This window comes from Octopus bimaculoides, chromosome 10 (assembly GCF_046866305.1).
Source record: "Octopus bimaculoides isolate indiv1 chromosome 10, ASM4686630v1, whole genome shotgun sequence".
In the NCBI taxonomy this organism is placed as follows: domain Eukaryota; kingdom Metazoa; phylum Mollusca; class Cephalopoda; order Octopoda; family Octopodidae; genus Octopus; species Octopus bimaculoides.
The window spans coordinates 46,931,068-46,952,266 of record NC_142937.1 but is presented as its reverse complement, the minus strand read 5'-3'; the positions used below and the strand labels follow the sequence as shown (position 1 = coordinate 46,952,266).

Below are 21,199 nucleotides of genomic sequence, written 5' to 3'. Positions count from 1 at the left end.
AATTTATTTCACTTAGTAGCCATAAAGCCTCAGGTTCAATTCCAGTGACCAATATCTTGGGTAACTCAGGTATGCTTGTGTATATTGAAGAGTAGCAAAATTAGTACAAGTAAAATTACCATAGTATTTGGTGCCATCTGGTTACAACCCTTTACATCCAAATCAACATTGACTTTTACCCTATGAGGTCAACAAATTAAAGAACTAGACAAAGTACAGAAGTCAATACAATCAATATTCTTGATGGCAGTGCTCTAATATGGATACAATCCAATGATAAAACAGTAGAAAGAATAACAACCAATGAAATAGCAGGAATTGTATACAATGCAGTAGCTTTGTTTTATGCCTTTAACACTTTCAAAATGGAAGCTACTGCTGCTACTAAAGAAGAAAGTAGACTTTTTACATGATACGTTGTAGGATAAGAATGATATTTAAAATTCTGTGAAACATTTGAGTCCCAATAAAAAAAATAAGGAAACTATCTTCAAATCATCATTATCATTATCATCATCTAGCATCTGCTTTCCATACTGGCATGGGTTAGAGAATTTGACTGGAACTGGTAAGCTGGAGAGCTGCACCAGGTTTCAAATCTGATTTGGCATGGTTTCTATGGTTGGATGCCCTTCTTAATGCCAACCACTCCAAGAGTGTAATGGGTGCTTTTTATGTGCTGCAAAGTATTTTGCCCAGCATGCTAATGATTCTGCCAGCTCACTACCCTAACAACAAAATAAATATTGAAGTGTAATTACTTAAGTTGTTGTAGAGTCTCTTCATGAGAGAGTATTTCATGGCATCATACTGTAAGTATACATCCATAGAGAGAGGTGTATCACAGTGATTGATCATGGTGCCAAAACATATGGTATCATTCTGTTTGGTAGTGATTTTAGTTGAGAATATCTGGAAAAGAAAAAATACAATTCAAACACAAAAATCATTAAGGCACAATTAATTAGATCTATCTAAAAGTTTTACTTTATTTTCACTGCTAAAGATCTGTGAGAGAGAGGGGGGAGGGGGGGAGGGAGGGGGGAGAGAGAGAGAGAGAGAGAACATGGACACATGCACTTGTGTCACTGCATTTATAAACCAATTAACTTCATTAGACAGGTTGCAAAGTTGGGTCATGACCATCTCATTTCTCTCAAATCTCATTCAATATCCATGCCTCACAAGCATGCTGTAGCAACACTTCTCACACATGTTTCATGTAGTCTGTTCTTCAGACTGCATGGTCAATCATTTATTTCTGGGGGTTTAAGAAGCACAATACTATTGAGCGGGGAGGTATGAAGTGATGAGGGGCAGGAGGGGGTATGAATTAATGGGATGGAGGTAAGAGTAAATCTGGGGCATCTGAGAAAGGAGTAGTAATTTTATTAAAGCAGACTATTTTGTCACAGATTTGTATATATGTCAACTTTTTCTGAGAGAGATGTCTTGTGCTATGGCTGAGATTATCCTCATTTATGTAGTGTTGAGCAATTGAAAGACATCTCCACTGTATGAGGGGGTGCTGAAAAGTTCCTGGTTTTAAGGATCTCACGAAAGGCCTGGAAGGAGGCCCAACCTTCTGAGTTTTTTACAGGGCTTACAAAAACTGAAGGACCACTGCAATAAATATGTGAATCTGAAATGGAAATATGTTGGATAAAATCATAATTAACTGATTCTCCTGTATTTTTTTCTTTTACCCAAAAGCCAGGAACTTTTTAGCACCCCTTTGTTGATAAAAAAATGCCAGTCTATCACAGGTTTTGCCCAAATGGGGTGAAGAGATTTGAACTCAGTACTGCTACCTAAACATGAGTGTGTTTGTGTGCACATAATGTTCACTGAGAATGTAAACAACACTGTTGTTTTCAAAGGAGGTGGAGGCTCAGATTACCTCCTGCAAAGGAGCAGAAATGACTTCAGTCATATACACATTTATATATCCATATGCATGCATGCACGCACGCACACACAATAAGGCAGCGAGCTGGCAGAAACGTTAGCACGCCGGGCGAAATGCTTAGCGGTATTTCGTCTGCCGCTACGTTCTGAGTTCAAATTCCGCCGAGGTCGACTTTGCCTTTCATCCTTTCGGGGTCGATTAAATAAGTACCAGTTACGCACTGGGGTCGATATAATCGACTTAATCCGTTTGTCTGTCATTGTTTGTCCCCTCTGTGTGTAGCCCCTTGTGGGTAGTAAAGAAATAACACACACAATAAGCTCCCACAAAGTTTCCATCAACCAATTTCACTCACAAGGAATTGATTGGTCTGAGGATATAGTAGAAGACACTTGTCCAAGGTACTGTTCAACAATACTGAACTTAAGACCAACACTGATGCAACACAAACTTCTTAATCACACAGCCATGCATGCAGTGTTTACTGTAAATTATTACTATTTATTCTCTTGTTGATTAGGAAGGATTACACTGGAAAAATAAAAAAAACGTAAACACTGAACCAACATTTTTCAGAAAGACTCCTTGACAATGTACAGCTGTACATATGTCGTTGACATCACAGCTAACTCTCAGCTTATCACTGACGCTGTTGCGTAGAACTTGACGGATACTGCAGTTATCAACATCTGCATTTCCATGGATGAACAAGGGCAGAAGTATGCAGGTAACTGAAAAATAGTCCAAAGGGTCATAAGAGAAGGTTATTAAATATTTCAGGTGGAAAAATAAGAGTACAAGTGACTTAAGACAGGCTTGTATCCAAAAGTAACTTATCAGTTAGAAAACAAAGCAACAAGATACAATTATGATATTGCAAAACAAAGTAGAAAAAGGAGAGACCCACACATGCATGTGTGTGAGAGAGAGAGAGAGAGAGAGAGGAAAGAGAGAGAGGAGTGAGAGAGAGAAAGCAATTATAAAACAAAATCCAACATCTGGTTTCAATTTCAAATGACACACTTCATTGATTTTTTTTTATTGTGTCCTTGAAAAAGATGTCAATATTGCATATGCTTTAAAGTTTAATTTGGTTCCAACTACTAAATTAAAGTCACAAATTAACATTGATCAACCACAAGTTACAGAAGACACTTACACCAACACACTGTACAGTGGGGAGTGAACTCAAATTTTTTATTGATACAGGTGTGGTTGCGTGGTAAGAACCTTGCTTCTCAATTACATGGCTCTGGGTTCAGTCCCATTGCATGGCACTTTGGGCAAGTATCTTCTACTAAAGCCTTGAACCAAACAAAGTCTTGTGAATGAATTTGGTAGATGGAAACTGAAAGAAGCCTGCCATATGTGTGTATGTGTGTGTTGTCCTCCACCATCACTTGACAAAACGGTGCTAGTGTGTTTATGTCCCCATAACTTAGCAGTTTGGCAAAAGAGACCAATAGAATAAGTACCAGGCTTCAAAAACTAAGTTGATACAGTCAACTAAAAATTCTTGAAAGGCAGCGCTCCAGCATGGCCTCAGTCTAATGTCTGAAACAAGTAAAAGATAAAAGATACAACAGAAAGGGTACATATGTAATCTGAGCTAACAATCCTTAGCTTCCAAATATATTCTCTCTTCCTTACTTGAAAAAGATAAGGGTTAGCAATAAAAAGGGTATCTGACAGTAAAATAATGCCACAATAACATGTCTAATCTATGTTAAACATAGAAGAAAAAAAATCATCAGTATAAAAATGAACAAGAACTCAATTATTTGATTTTCCAAAACTTGCAGTACTAGTACCTAAATTCTATGCAGAACTCCCAACAACCTAATTTTAATAAGACATTGAATGAAACAAAAACTGTTTTAGAGAGAATTTATTCATATACGAGGGGTGTCTGAAAAATTTTGAGCCTATCCTAGAATCAGGGCTGCTATATAGTTGAAACAATTTTTTCTGGTAAGTACAGTCTTTTCGGAGTATTCTTGCTCATTTTCATGATTCTGATATTTTAATTTTTTTTGTTGCAGATTTTTGAATAAACAAGCTTCGAATTTACAAGGAAAATGGAGAAAACTGAGTATTGTGCTGTCATAAAGTACCTTCATTTGAAAGGCATGACTCCATCAGAAATCCATGAAGATATGGTGAGAACCTTAACAGACAATGCTCCTTCATATGCAACAGTCAAACGCTGGGTAAATGAATTCAAGCGTGGCAGGGAGAGTGTGGAAGATGATCCAAGACCAGGGAGACCTCCAACTGCAACCACCAAGGACAACCTTGACCTTGCTCTTGGTATGCTAATGCAAGATTGCCGAATATCATGTTGTCAGATAGCTGAGAGACTGGGCATCTCAACTGAAAGAGCAGACAACATTGTGACAAAAGAACTTGGGTTCTCAAAGGTTTTCGCAAGGCGGGTCCCTCGCCTTTTGACTCCTGAATAGAAACGCACTAGGTGCACTTTGTCCATGAGCAATCTGGAACTGTTTGAAGCTGATGAAGAGAATTTTCTTGCTCGTTTCATTACTATGGACGAAAGTTGGGTCCATTACTACCAGCCTGAAACCAAAGAACAATCAAAGCAGTGGAAGCACACATCTTCTCCTACCCCAAAGAAGGCCAGGGTCATTTCGTCAGCTGGCAAGGTCATGGCATCCGTTTTTTGAGATTCCCAAGGTGTCTTGTTGATCGATTACCTTGAAAAGGGTCACACTGTGACAGGGCTGTATTATTCTCAGCTACTGAAACACCTTCGGGAAGCAATCAAAGAAAAAAGGCCAGGAATGCTCACCAGAGGAGTCCTTTTTCACCATTACAATGCTCCAGCCCACACCTCAGTGGTGCCATGGCAACAATTTGTGATTGTGGATACGAACTTGTTCCCCATACGCCTTATTCGCCAGACTTAGCCCCCTCTGACTTTCATCTATTTCCAAAAATGTAAAAAGCCCTGGCTGGTTGCCATTTTGCCAGTGACAAGGACGTCATAGACGCTGTAGGAAGTTTCTTGGAGTCCCAAACAAAAGAGTTCTTCTACGCTGGGATAATGGCGCTTCAGCACCGCTGGAGAAAGTGTTCAGCCATCAAGGGGGACTATGTTGAAAAATAAATCATCAGAAGTCGTGTACCATGTTTTGTTTTTTTGAGGCTCAAGACTTTTCAGACACCAGCAAATTATTTTGAAAATACCTAATGAAATTTGTTTTTCAAAAAATCCAATCAGACTTTTAGCAGGCATGGTTATATGGTTAAGAAGTTTGCAATGTAACCAAACAGTTTTGGGTTCAGTCCCATTACGTGACACCTTGGGCCAGTATCTTCCACTATATTCCCAGGCTGTATAAGTGAATTTGGTAGATTGAGATTATGTGGAAGCCTATCGTGTGTGTGTGCATGTGCACATGTATGTGAGAGTATGAAAAAGTGAACACAAAGACAATGATGATGATAACATAAACTATGTAGATTATTAGAGTAAAAGAGGTTTAATGGGTTCACAGGTAGGCCAACAAAATAGAAAAGCTTCTCATGCAGGAATAGCTTAACAGTAAGAGAACATTATCATCGTTTGACAGCCACTTTTCCATATGTGCATTGGGTCAGATGGAATTTGTTAAGGCAGGTTTTCTATGGCTGGAATTCCTTCTTGTTGCCAACTATCACCTGTTTCCCAACAAACGCACACACCTACATATGTACATGTATGACAGGCTTCTCTCCATTTTCCTATTCACAAGGTTTTGGTTGGCCTAGGGCTATAGAAGACATCTGTCCAATATTCCATGCAGTGGGACTGAACCCACATGGTTAGGAAACACACTTCTAAACCACACAGCAATGCCTGTGCCTTGAGTGGAATATATTAATTCAAATGCATAGAAAGCTCCATACTAATCAACAGTTTATAGTTTATCATGGTAACATAATTAGCAGTGGAGGTAGTTGCTCCAAAATATAGTATATTCTATTCTAAAGAACAATAGCATGTATGGTGGAAAGAATTTCGAGAACTATTACCTTCTCTCTAGATTGTAAGACATATTACATGGGAGTAAAATACTGGTATTGAATGCAGAGGATATGCAAAGGCTGAAGAGTAATGAGGGGTGCATGCAGTGCTGGATGTGTAAGTTGAGTGTACATGAATGACAGAACACAAATGAGTTGAGAGATAAACTAGATACAATAGGAATTAGATGTAGAATTTAAGATAGAAGACTGCCACTGGTATGGACATGTGAAGCAGATAGAGAATGATGGTTGGATTTTAGAAGTGCCAAACAAACTGAACTTGTGGAAGACAAAGACTAAGGAAGGGATGGGCAGAAATGGAGAAAGCTGATGCCAGGACACTGAACCTCATGAAACAATATTTAAAAAAATTAAAATAAAAAATTGTGCTGAACATATAGTTAATTTATGCAAGGGAAAAACTAGAAGAAAGCATAAAAACTATGAGAATTAATCTGAAATGCAAATGTATAAATTAAACAAAAAAAGTAAATAAATACATTCACAAAAATGGTCTAAAATATAACAATGCCTGCAAATTTCAATGAGTCATTCAGCTTGTTGTTATGACAGATACAGGACAGTTAATACTTACACTCACTCACACACACACACACTCTCTCTCTCTCTTTCTCATGCACACAGGCACACTGTATCTGAGTGGCCTTGAAAATCATACTACCACTCCTACCACTCAGATACAATTGCTGCTTATTTAAGCTTTAGTATATTAATAGCTTACACTGGCTGAATAGGTTTCTTACCCTCACCCTTACTAGCAATGACCAAACAAAAATAAAAAATAAATAAACAATAGAGCTTATTCAGAAACCAAAGCTTTAAACAAAGATGAAAGCTGGAGTGAAGACCAAGTATATAGTGCATGTGGTTAATTGGCAACAACAACAACAACAACAACAAAAATATGACTATCCTCCAAATATAAAGCTTTGGTTATTTATCTACCTATTTACTGTGTGTGGTTGCACACACACACACACACACACACACACACACACACACACACATTAAAAGAAAACACAAAAGCCATGAGAAATTTCTGGCTGGTGCATTAAATTTATTTCTTTCTCTCTAAAGGCGGTGCTCCAGCATGGCCGCAGTCAAATGACTGAAACAAGTAAAAGAGTAAAAGAGTAAAAGAGTATTCCTCAAGAAGGTAATGTCAACATGGTGGTGGGTTAGCAACTCTATATGAACTATGTCGTCACTTAATTTCACATGGCCTTTGTGTGGTTTTTGTTAAAAATATCTTTATTCTCTTTACTGAGTGCTCTACTGCTTCACACACACACATCCATTTGAATGGCATATTATGCAAATTAGTAAACAAAAACTGTGCAGCAACTTGCCTCTGCGTGTGTGTGTGTGTGTGTGTGTGTGTGTGTGTATGTGTGCATGCATTCACCTTTAATGGTGAACTAAAAAGAACTATCTTGAATTTACTCACTAGGCTACATAGCTGAATACATATATAGACTTAACCATTTTATAAATGGAGATCAATAAAATGATTACCCAATCAGGTTGATTGGGGTCAATGTAATTAGAACTCCTGAAAGTGGTGTTCCATCAAAGCTACAGTCTGAGGAAGAAACAAGTACAAGAAAAAATGTACAACAAAGTGTTAGTTTCTTTATGTTCTGCATAACTTAGCAGTTCAACAAAAGAGACAAATAGAATAAGTAACCAGACTTGAAAATAAGTACTGGGATTGATTTGTTTGACTAAATCTCCCAAGGTAGTGCTCCAGCACGGCCACAGTCCAATGACTGACTGACTGACTGAAATAAGTAAATGATAAAAGACAATGTAATCTATTCCTAAGTTAAAGCTTCTGTATTTTTCTTTTCCTTTTTCCTTCTATGCATTTGTTGCTACCTCACTATTCCAAAATATCTGAAAGCTGGTTCACAAAACCTTACATTAGTAGGTCAAAAAGATGCTCCTTCTGTCTAGTCAAGGAGTACATTTCTATGCACAAGCTAATGAGAATTTTTCCACTTAGTTACTCGCACTACTAAAAATAGCATCTTAAATAAATAAAGAAGGGACATATTTTCATGCAACTAACTGCCTGATTTGCTCAACACAAATCATATCAAAATACTGTCATAATACAAATCAAAATACTGTCAAGAGAACTACAGACTGAATATCACTGCTGGTAAATTAACCTTAGTAATAAAAACCTAATTATATTAACAATATCGTTAAGTCTTGTGTTTGCTTGAACCCAAGTCACAAAGAATTTCAGCATCATAGTTGTGTGCAACGGTAAGGAAATTCAAAATAGCAGAGTAAGTGAGTGGGAAAGTTTAAGCATATACCCCCCACCTACCCGAAAATTTCTGGACAGATGGCAAGAAAATGTCCTACTGGATGAGTTAGTTGCCTGTCACATTTAACAATTTCAATTGATTCGGTACCTAAATCCAACGCATGGATGTGACTATATACATACATTATATATATATATATATATATATAAAATTATAAAATCTGGTAATTAGTCATGAGGCCAGCGCATCTAAAGAATCAAAGAGATTCAGAAATATTATCTGCAATCTCAGGGGATTATGGTACATTTTAAAAAATAACGTCGACCACTAACGTGGACAGTTAATGCGCTAGAAATAGATCACATCTTGTGTCTATTAAGACCGAACCATATGCACGCACACCCATGGCGGTGGGCAACTCTGTATACGATTCTGATGATTGCGGTACATTACAAATCAGGCTGATGAGGAATAGACAAATGGTAAGAATTTGTTAAATCCGAAACTAGTTCCTGTTTAATAATGATTTTTTAGGTGATTTTAAATGTCTTGCCCGCTCACGTTTTTGGTATGCTGCTATATTTCATGTTGAGAACAATTTCGGTCTTAATAGACACAAGATGTGATCTATTTCTAGCGCATTAACTGTCCACGTTAGTGGTCGACGTTATTTTTTAAAATGTACCTTAATCCCCTGAGATTGGAGATAATATTTCTGAATCTCTTTGATTCTTTAGATGCGCTGGCCTCCTGATAATTATTCGATATTAATTAATACATGACTAATTACCAGATTTTATAATAATATTTTACCCATTACTCATGTTCTCATACTGAATATATAAGACGCAGCAAATATTTTCTGCGGATATATTCCTGGAATTAGTGCGCCAAAACGAAGACTTTTGAATTTTACCATTAAGCTGTAATTAGCAGAACCATATGCACGCACACCCATGGCAGTGGGCAACTCTGTATACGATTCTGATGATTGCGGTACATTACAAATCAGGCTGATGAGGAATAGACAAATGGTAAGAATTTGTTAAATCCAAAACTAGTTCCTGTTTAATAATGATTTTTTAGGTGATTTTAAATGTCTTGCCCGCTCACGTTTTGGGTATGCTGCTATATTTTATGTTGAGAACAATTTCGGTCTTAATAGACACAAGATGTGATCTATTTCTAGTGCATTAACTGTCCACGTTAGTGGTCGACGTTATTTTTTAAAATATATATATATATATATATATATATATATAAATATATAAAGGATAAAGAGAGCAATGGTAAGGTTGGAAATATATTTTATGGATAGAGTCTTACAGCTGTTTCTGGGAAGTTCCAGTACTTCCCTTCATCGGAGACAGAAATGGTAAAGGAATCGATTATTATATCCATAGGCGGAGAGTTTTAGTATGAAGTGATAGTGAGTGTGATGTGCTGAAAAAAGAAAGAAAGAGAGAACAGTACTTGGAGTGTAGTTTCATTCCAGTAGTAAGTATCCGTGTAAAGTAATCCTTGTGGGAATAATCCGGAAATAGTTGCTTTATCCTTTATATATTTATATATGCACACGCTAATGCACGACTTATAATCCCCAATCCTGTCCATACAACGACTGGGGCAAAACTAGTCGGTATACAGCACTTACTCGGTATTACCTGTATCCTTTTGGGTTTGGTTAAATCCTATACCCTCCTCAACCTTATATATATATATATATATATATATATATATATATATAATATATATAATATATATCTATCTATATATATCTATATATATATATATATATAGATAGATAGATAGATAGATACATACATACACCATAAAAAGTCAAGAGGTACGAGAAGGGAATATATCTATTTAATCATTTGATATTTATAGGATTACGGCCATAATTGTTGCAATTGCTTCCTCTAGAGTCATATCCCAATGATGATATCATATTCGTCACTAAAAATCCTGTAAAACAAAAACAAATCGCCAAAAACAATCGTAGTAAGAAAAACATAGGAATCAAAAATTTCAAGATCGCAGGTCCAGGTTCGGCCCAGAATGTTTTTAATTTACTCATGGAGTCAGCCTGATTCCAAAATGGCATGATACATTGGGCTATGGCCTTTAGAAGTTAAGTTGAAAGTGCGTGACATGCTAGCACACTGACATTCACATTTATTACATTAGATATGTTTGATTTTGGGGAAACTGTATTTCATTTAAAGTGTATTTTATGTGTGTGTGTGTGTGTGTGTGTGTGTGTGTGTGTGTGTGTGTGTGTGTGTGTGTGTGTGTGTGTGTGTGTGTGTGTGTGTATACATATATATATATGTATTAAAGAAAGGAAAAAATAAAACAAAAATGATAGTGTTCAGTAGTTGGTTCAGTATGCTGGCCACAGGAATTTCTGTCCAGGAAAGTTGTATGTCATCTCCCTCCTTCTCTCACATACCCACTCTCTCTCTCTCTCTCTCTCTCTTATTATTACTCCCATTGCTACCATCAACACTACTACTTTTAACAAAACATCAATTCTCCCTAAATTTCTTTGACTCTCTTTCTCTCCCTCTCTTTTTCTTTCTTTCTCTGTCTGTCTTTGCCACCAGCCTCACCGTCTCCATGCCTACTATTACTCTCACCCCAGCACAAGGAAGTGTCATTGAATAGCGAGAGAGGGGGTCAAAGTGTGACACACTGACACACAGAAATTAGTTTTTACATTTATTATATCATATATACATATATATATATATATATATATATATATATATATATATATATATATACATATATATATATATATATATATATATATATATAATATATGTGTGTGTGTGTTATATACAGGCGTGCGCACACACACTGTAGTTGTTTTTGAATAATTTCAATCCTAACTATAAATATCACACAAATGCTTCACTCAAACAAACTATGCTATGCTTATATATATATGTGGTGGATGGGTTGCAAGCATGACTATAGAAAGAAGTTTGCTTTCCAGCCACACAGTTTTAGGTTCAGTCCCACACCATGTCACCTTGGGTAAATGTCTTCTACTACAGCCCAAAGCCGACGAAAGCCTTGAGAGTGGATATGGTAGATGGAAACTGAAAGAAGCCTATTGTGTGTATGTGTGTATTACTGTCCCCTTGCCTTGACATCGCATGATAGTTAAAAGTATCTTTATCATACAACCAGTATCCTTAATTTCAAACCTCTGTGAAATCATGCCTGGCCATGCACAAGTATTCCTTTGTTTGGAAACAGGTGGGGACAGGCAACATGTAGGGTATCTATCCATAAAAAATTCACCTCAACAAATTCCGACTCATGCAAGAATGAGAAAGTGGACATTAAACTGATGATGATTATGTGTGTATATATATATATATATATATATATATATATATATATATATATATATATATATGTTGTTGCATTTGGGGATGGTCATATTGCCAGTTTAGCCAATAAAAACACACGGACTGTATATTTGGTGTTAATTTGCTTCAGCTTTATATTACATTACATTAATCCTATTTCGGCCAGAATTCTTTCCTCATTTACCCAAGTGTGTTTTTATTGGCTAAACTGGCAATATGACCATCCCCAAATACAACAACATCTGTTTCAACACACGATTTCACATCAAAAATCTTGCAAAACAAATATATATATATATATACATACATATCATCATCATCATCATCATCATCGTTTAATGTCCGCCTTCCATGCTAGCATGGGTTGGACGATTTGACTGAGGACTGGTGAAACCGGATGGCAACACCAGGCTCCAATCTAATTTGGTAGAGTTTCTACAGCTGGATGCCCTTCCTAACGCCAACCACTCAGAGAGTGTAGTGGGTGCTTTTACGTGTCACCCGCACGAAAACGGCCACGCTCAAAATGGTGTCTTTTATGTGCCACCCGCACAAGAGCCAGTCCAGGGGCACCGGCAATGATCTCACTCGAAAAACCTCATGTGTCACTCGCACAAGAGCCAGTCCATGGGCACTGGCAACGATCTCGCACGAAAGATATCATGTGTCGCCCGCACATGAGCCAGTCCAGGGGCACTGGCAACGATCCCGCTCGAAAGATTTCATGTGTCGCCCGCACATGAGCCAGTCCGGGGGCACTGGCAAACGATCCCGCTCGAAAAAGCCTCATGTGTCACCCGCACGAGAGCCAGTCCAGGGGCACTGGCAACGATCCCGCTTGAAAGACCCCATGTGTCGCCCGCACAGGAGCCAGCCCAGGGGTACCGGCAACGATCTCGCTCGAAAGATTTCATGTGTCGCCCGCACATGAGCCAGTCCAGGGGCACTGGCATCGATCCCGCTCGAAAGATTTCATGTGTTACCCGCACAAGAGCCAGTCCAGGGCACTGGCAACGGTCTCACTCAAAAGATATCACGTGTCGCCCGCACATGAGCCAGTCCAGGGGCACTGGCAACGATCCCGCTCGAAAGATTTCATGTGTCGCCTGCACATGAGCCAGTCCAGGGGCACTGGCAACGATCCCGCTCGAAACATTTCATGTGTCACCCGCACAAGGGCCAGTCCAGGGGCACTGGCAACGATGTCGCTCGAAAGATATCATGTGTCTCCCGCACATGAGCCAGTCTATGGGCACTGGCAACGATCCCGCTCGAAACATTTCATGTGTCACCCGCACAAGAGCCAGTCCATGGGCACTGGCAACGGTCTCACTCAAAAGATATCACGTGTCGCCCGCACATGAGCCAGTCCAGGGGCACTGGCAACGATCCCGCTCGAAAGATTTCATGTGTCGCCCGCACATGTTCATCATTGTTGTTGCTTTCCATGCTAGCCTGGGTTAAACAAGTCCCACAGTCCCTCATCATCTGACATACACACAGATGAAAGTGCCAATCTCTGAATTTGTTTTCTGTCCAGTATGGCTTTACAGTTGGATACCTTTCCAATAATCAATCACTTTACAGTGTAGACTGGGCGGATTTTATCAGAATCTGTGACAAGACTGAAGTGTACCTATCTTGTATAAAATGATTTCTAACATTCACACAAAATCACTTATCTTAAGTCATTACAATCGATTATACTAACTTTACTACCAGTTGATTATTATTCTACAGATTCCAAGTTTTTAAGTGAAATTATAAAATGAACTGTTTCTAATTTAGGCACAAGGTCAGCAATTTTTGAAAGGAAGAGGTTATCTGAAGCTATCAAACTCAGTACTTGACTGGTAGTTTATTATATTGACCCTGGAGAAATGAAAAGCAAGGTTAGCTGTCATAGGATTTGAACTCAGAAAATAAAGAGCCAGAACAAATACTGCAAGGCATTTTTATAATGTTCTAATGAGTCCACAAATCTATCACCCTTTAATAATAATAATAATCCTTTCTACTAAAGGCACAAGGCCTGAAATTTTGGGGGACGGGGCTAGTCGATTAATTTATCAACCCCAGAAGGATAAAAGGCAAAGTCGATCTCGCCGTATACCTGTCAGGTTTCAAATTTTGCCACAAGAGCAGCAATTTTGGGGGAGGGGATGAGTCAATTACATCAACCCCAATGTTTAACTGGTACTTATTTAATCAACCCTGAAAGGATGAAAGGTAAAGTTGACCTTGGCAGAATTTGAACTCAGAATGTAGCAACAGACAAAATGCTGCTAAGCATTTTGTCCAGTGTACTAATGATTCTGCCAGCTCGCCGCCTTAATAATAATAATAGTTTCAAAGTTTGGCACAAGGCCAGCAATGTTTAAGGCTGGAGTAAGTTGATTACACTGACCTCAGTGTTCAACCTCAGTGTTTATTGACCCCAAAAGAATGAGAGACAAAGTCAACCTTGGCAGTATATGAACTCAGAACCTAAAGACAGACAAAATTCTAGGTATATTGTCTGGCAAGCTAACGATTCTGCAAGCTCACTGCCTTAATAATAATAAAAATAATAATACCTGGGAATACCTGAAGCAGGTGGAATTACACACAATGAAATAAAAGAAAAGATAAAGGAAGACTACCTGTGGCGAGTAAGAAGAATAATGGTTTCAAAGCTGAATGCCAGAAACATAATTTTGGCAATAAACTTGTACACAGTTACGGGTTGCCCTTCCATGAAGTATATAGCACTCGTTCAGCCATCCTGAGAGGTATACAGCAAAGTCATGGGACTGCAGCATGACAGATTGTAAAGACACAGTGGAAGAGCTCGACTGAACTAATGGTGCTTCTTGCACTGATGTTCAGCAGAGGAAGCCTAAAAGATCGATGATCAGGATCACCAAGCACTATCAAAGGAGTAACTGCAACACATCCATAGGGGCAGTATCCATGGTTGTGTTATCAGCTAATGAAAGGTTCATCATGACTCAATTTCCCAATTCAGATAGAATTGAGTGGTGACAGAGTCATAGTAAAGGTAAAGTTACCTTCTCAAATCATACCGACTCATAAGGGCCAGTTTCCCGGTTTCATGGCATATATTATATCTCTCACCTGGACAGGATGCCAGTCTGTCACAAGATTACTCATTTTTGCCAGCTGAGTGGACTGGAGCAATGTGAAATGAAGTGTTTTACTCAAGAACACAACACATTTCCCAGTCCAGGAATCGAAGCCACACTCTTACAATAAGCCCAACACCCTAACTATTAAGCCATACATCACCACACAGAGTTATGGGAATCTGTGCAAGTAACATGACCAGATAAAATCTTGGTAGTATTAGTCCCAAGAACAAGGAAGGAAAAAAAACTTTGAAAGCAGGATTTCTGTTGACCAGAGAAGTGAAGAATCATTGAAGGACATGAATGAGAAGAAAAACAAAAACCTTCTGGTACTTGAATGTTCCATGGTGAATTGGTTTAGTATCGTTTAACTTTTATTTGTTTCATTCATTGGATTGCAGCCATGCTGGGACACCATCTTGAAGAGTTTAGTCAAATAAATTGACCCCCAGTACTTATTTTTTTTAAAGCCTAGTACTTATTCTATTGATCACTTTTGCTGAAGAGCTAAGTTACAGGGATATAAACAAACCAACACTAATTGTCAAGCAGTGATGGTAGACAAACAAAATATAAAAACAGACAGACAGACACACACACAATGGGCATCTTTCAGTTTCCACCAATCAAAATCCACTCACAAGGCTTAGGTTAACTTGAGACTACAGAATAAGACACTAGCCCAAGGTACCACAAAGCGGGACTGAACCCAAAACCATATGGTTGAGAAGCAAGCTTCTTAACCACACGGCCGTTTTATATTTAGATAGTAAAATAGATTTATGTATCTAGTATCAAACAATCCTATTATGAGACATTGCTGTTGTCATAGAAGTATAGGGAAGAAAACCAGAAACTCCTTAAAAGACATTGGAAATAATCCAAAGAGTTGCAGAAAACTCATCCTGTTTTCTACAGGAATTAGAGAGGTGTGTGTGTGTGTGTGTTTGAGAGAGAGAGACAGACAAACAGACAGGCACATATTCTTCTATAAAAGCAGCATCAGTAACCCCAGAAGGATGAATGGCAAAGTTAATCCTAGCAGGATTTAAACTCAGAATATAAAGAATAGAAATACTGCTAGTTATTTAATCTGGGATTATCTTGTGTGCCATCCATCCTCTCTCCTAACTAATAAATATAATTAACAGTGTGTCTCTATTGCTTTTGGCTTGTTCATTCCTGATCTTATTGAATTTATCTCCCCTCCTTATTAAATACTAAAATAATACTTCTCAAAAGTAAGGGCAGACTTTCATTTTATTACACTAGCATGCCATCAACATAAAAAAAAAGATTGATGTTGTATAATCAACTTCTTTCTCTCCAAATAAAGCACCCACCTATGATAGAATAATGGATATAAACAAAAAAAGCCTACAGATGCTCACTACCCTCCACCTAATATTCTGTAATGTCACCCCCATGACACCATTACAGCTCCCTATAAACCCGACAGAAGCACAAGACTACACGCTTGTATGGAAAGGCCTTTTTTTTTCCTTCATTTTTTTCCCTACTGAGATCCTGAAACCAAGGTCCCACATAAAAAGCACTGATGTGGTATTACATAAAAAGCAACCAGTACACTCTGTAGAGTAGTTGGCATTCGGAAAGGCATCCAACCATAGAAACCAAGCTAAAATAGACTATAGAGCCTGGTGCAGCTCCTGGCCTTGCCAGTTCCTATGAAACTGTCCAACACATGCCAGCATGGAAAATGGATGTTAAATGTTCATGATGACGATGATGGCTGGGTGACTGGATCTGGAAAGAAGCAGTGACTATATTCTAGGTGTGAAGGAAGCAGCAGTGCCTACGCAGGCCCTCAAGAATTGATTCACTTCACTCCTATACATACATGCAAAAGCGAAATCAACAGTGGTAGGATTTGAACATCAAAAGAATGTTAAAAAATGTAACCAAAATACAAAAGTGTGTTTTGTCTGACAATTCAACATTTCTGACAACTTGCCAAGCAATAATGATGATTTCTGACAATTTGCCAAGCAACAATGACGATGATAATGATTTCTATAATTAGCAGAAGGCCACATATTTGTGAGGGAAGAGTAGATTGAATGAACAACAACTACAACAACAACAGCAGCAGTTGAAGTATATTAGCGATATTTTCCAACCCTGCCAAGAGAAAAAAGAAAGGTGGGAGGCACAAATCAAGACTAGCAGGATTTGAACTTCGACCATTAAGGGATGTAACTAAATGCCATAAAGCACTTAATTCAGTGCTATTATTTCCGATAAGTTGCATGGTTGTGTGCTTAAGAAGCTCACTTTGCAACCACAGTTTCAGGTTCAGTCCCATTGTGCAGCACTATAGCCAACCAATGTTTTGTGAATAAATATGGTAGATGGAAAAACTGGGTAGATGCAGTGTGTGTGTGTGTGGTGTGTGTGTTTGTGTTTGTCCCTGTAACTTGGCAGTTTGGCAAAAGATACTGATAGAATATGTATGAAACTTAAAAAAATATAAGTGCCAGAGTCAATTTACTTGAGCAAACCATCCAGAGTCAATTTATTTTTAGCAGTTGTCCAATGACTGAAACGTATAAAAGTTAAAAGTAAAAAACGACACATTTCAGCAAACAGTAATTTACCAAACCAACTCTGGTACTTGGTCACTGTTATATTTTATCAACCATGGAAGAAGCGAGAAGCAAAGTTGATTTTGATGGGAAATGAATTCAGGACATAAAAAGTTCTAACTGAACACCACAAAAGCATTTTGTTTACCTATCTACAAAAATATGCAGATCCACACACCCTTCTTTCTTTTGTAGACTTATGTCAGGCTTACTAATGGACATACCTTGTTTTGTAAATTATAGGATATGTGTGGCTAGGTTCCATCAGTTTGTCTTTCAACTCTTCCAGTCAATAATTATCTCTAACACTAGCAGAGAGAGAAAATTTGATTGAATTGGTTCGAGTACATACTTCATAATTACTTTATTAACCACAGAAAGGATGCAAATTACAGCCAAGCCCCTGCTATGTTCATAATATAAAAGGATATAGTTAAATATGGTATGACTATTACCAGGCTATTAATAAAATGCATCCAGACCATGCTGTAAAGTGGTTGGTGATAGTAAGGACATCCGGCTATAAAAATTATGTGAAAAAAGGAAGAACTGAATTGAAGAGCTGTGAAGCCAGTATTGGAGAACATTATTTCCAAGTAAAGAGAAGAAACTCTTTAGTACTGCTTCAACATCGCTAGTGCCAGTGTCAGGATAAAATACATTTAATTCAAGTGGTTGGTGAACGAAAGGGCACTGTCATAAAAACCATGTACAAAAACAATCACAATATATAAACACTGATAGTTTTGTCTGTTGCTGGGTGTGCAAGATAATGAAGGCCGACAACAAGTGGTTAAAACCTAATGTAAAATCACTTTTAGTATTTCAGAAACATTTCCTGGTAAATAAAAAAAATTAAAAAAGTACATGCAAACACCTTGATCAAGGTTTATCTTTCATCTGCTATTTGTTTCACTGGTCATGTTGGGGCACCACTTTGAAGGACTTAGTTGAACATATCCACCTCAGTACTTATTTTCAAATCTGGTACTTACTCTACTGGTCTCTTTTGTTGAACTACTAAGCTATAGAGAAGTAAACAAACCAGCACTAGTTGTCAAGCAGTAGAGGGGGGAACAAGCACAAAGATACACACACACATGAACACACATTGGGCTTCTTTTAGTTTCAGTCTATCAAACTCACACTCACAATGCTTTGGTCAGCCCAGGGCTACAGGAGAATACACTTGCCCAAGGTGTCACACAGTGGGTCCGAACCCAAAACCATGTGGTTGGGAAGTAAACTTCTTACCACACAGCCACGCCTGCACCTGTTTATGATAACATTTTCCCTTTACTTCCTTTTCAGTCCTCTGTTTGAATGTTCTCTATTTTTAGGTTTATTTTTATTTTATATTTTGACAATAGGAGAGGAAATCTAATAGTCATGTGATCAGACAATTTACATTGATGTAGGTGGAATTAGGATAGAAGTTTCATACTGAGTATACAAATTACTCAACATGTGACTTGTGTTTTGGGTGGTGAGGAGAACTGCATTTATATTTAGGATGGTGATAATGGTATTTCCAATGCTGAATCCACCTGACCCCAATATTGTACTAGTCTGTAGTTTAAGAAGGTCAACAGTTTGTAGAATGTCACTTGTACTGTGTACTTCTTGCAAAGAAGCACCACGAGGATGTACAAACCATTTCACTGGTCAATAAAGAAAGCTATGGGGTAACTAACTACCAAAAATAACAGCCAAAACTCTCTCTAAGGATACCTTACTATCTTAAAAAAAGAAAGACATTATATAATACAGTCTTGCATCCTCTGTATGTAGGAAGACAGGATGGTCATGTCTAGAATGACTCTGATCATATGTTTGCTTGATCAGGGCTAACTTGGGATGAAACAACAGCAACAAATCATTTTATTGTACAATAAATACCATATAGAGAGATGTGGATCACGTCACAAAGTGAATAACATTGTATATAAACAGACACCATACAAAAGAATTAACTCACGGAACTGTAAATAATAGCCAAATACTGGATAAAATTTCACTAAACCTAAGAAGACTAGAAAATAAAAACCAAATAAAATCATGTACTTAGTCAAATCTTTTCCTGTTCTATTTAAATGAATAAATCAACAAAACACTCCAAGTATTAAAATAAAATTGGGTTATTATCTGAAAAACCATCCCCACAAAGTGACATAACAGTAGTAGCAATAAAGATATTTAATTAGCAGTTTACTTAGTAGTCAGCGTTTTAAGATTTAGGCCTTAGTTTTAAGATCACATATCTATTGACTGTGACTATCATTTTATTTTTTCGCATATATCTAGAACTACATTATCTCACCCTTCTTTGCTACGATGATACAGAATGCAATTTCATGGAGATACATATTGCATAAAATAATCTATAAACACTGATGCACACACACACACACACACACAGGTAGGTAGGTAGATAGGTAGGTACTGTCTTGTTGTTGTTAACACTTCACCCACCGCAAAAAATTCCAAATTTTATTTAATTTGCTTTGCGGGAAGGGCTGTTCCAACGAAGTTGCGTATTGTCCATGCCTTCAAAACGCAGAGTAGATGGACAGGGACAACTGACGAAGGGATATAGTCTTTATGTTGCATGTCTCGTTTCTCTGTTTGTTTTTTTCGTTGTTCGAAAAAAGTTCGTTTTCTGTTTTCGTTTCTCATTGTGTTTAATGTTTTTTTTATGTCCTGTACCCATATATGCATGTATGTATACATATAGATGTAGGTATGTACATATATGTATAGATATATGCGTATATCTGTATATTATTTATATTATTATATGTATGTATGTATAGATGTATGTATGACTTCTATTTTTTAATTATTATAAATCTTCCACTGAGGAGGGAGCCAGTTTCCAACAAAGATACAAGGCTCCATCTTTGGGATGTAGTTAACACAGACAAATTCACATTTGGAACTTTTTACTGTTCCACTCACAGATTGCACGTGTGTGTGTGTGTGTGTGTGTGTGTGTGTGTGTGTGTGTGCGTGTGTGTGTTTATTTTACTTTATTTCAACAAAAAAGCAATGCAGCTAATCAAAGTATGCCCCTAAATTATCAACACAATTTTGCCATTTTGGCAGCAAAGAATTCTGGAGAGCAAGAGGTGATGAAATCACAAAAGGCTGTTTTTGCATCTACTTCAGATTGGAATTCTTTTCCTTGCAAAAATTGTCTAATGCCTGGAAAACATGATAGTCAGGTGGTGTAAGGTCTGGTAAATATGGTGGAAGACAGAGTACTTCCAAGTTCAGTTCCTGTAACTTGAGTAGCGCTCTTTGTGTAACATGTGGTTGAGCATTGTCTTGCACGAGAATTGGCCTGTCTCTATTGACCAATCTCAGTTGTTTAATTGCAAGTTTACTTATCATTTCATCTAATTGGTTGATGTATACATCCATGTAATTAACTTACCAGATCTCATGAAGTTGTAGTGGATGACACCAGCGTTGGACCATCACCAAACAGACACCATTAGCATTTTTTGGACAATATTCTTTTTTGGATTGTGTTTTGGCACTTTGTGTCTATCCAACCTCAATGCAGAGTGCTTGCTACTTTTGAAAAGAATCCATTTTTCATCACATATAACAATACGATACAAAAATGGTTTACTTTTATGCTGCGACAGCAAAAAATAGCAAGTTTCAAGATGGTATGTCATTTGATGCTCATTCAGTTCATGTGGTACCCACTTGTCCAGCTTTCTCATCTTGCCAATTTATTTCAGATGGTCAAATATAGTTGGAATCGAAACATCAAACCTTGCTGCTAACTCATGTGTAGTTTGAGATGTATCTGCTTCCACTACAGTTTCCA

General features: G+C 37.7%; 2 protein-coding genes across 2 annotated transcripts in view; one reads left to right on the top strand and one right to left on the bottom strand.

Moving 5' to 3' along the window:
* Positions 1 to 21,199, bottom strand: part of LOC106874185 (uncharacterized) — a 42,498-nt gene that overhangs the window by 14,770 nt on the left and 6,529 nt on the right. Inside the window, exons 2-3 of the mRNA XM_089358598.1 lie at positions 2,477 to 2,640; positions 762 to 912 (exon numbers count right to left, since the gene is read on the bottom strand). Coding sequence (XP_089214724.1) covers positions 762 to 912; positions 2,477 to 2,640 — 315 coding nt within the window. The remainder of the gene's footprint in view (positions 1 to 761; positions 913 to 2,476; positions 2,641 to 21,199) is intronic.
* LOC149133697 (protein GVQW3-like) lies at positions 3,977 to 4,515 on the top strand. Its single transcript, XM_089358597.1, has one exon. It carries the CDS (start codon positions 3,988 to 3,990, stop codon positions 4,369 to 4,371), a length of 384 nt encoding a protein of 127 aa, XP_089214723.1. The 5' UTR covers positions 3,977 to 3,987; the 3' UTR covers positions 4,372 to 4,515.

What these genes read in the sequence shown, in the direction of transcription:
- LOC149133697 (XM_089358597.1), top strand. Translation starts at nt 3,988, where the DNA reads ATGGAGAAAACTGAGTATTGTGCTGTCATAAAGTACCTTCATTTGAAA.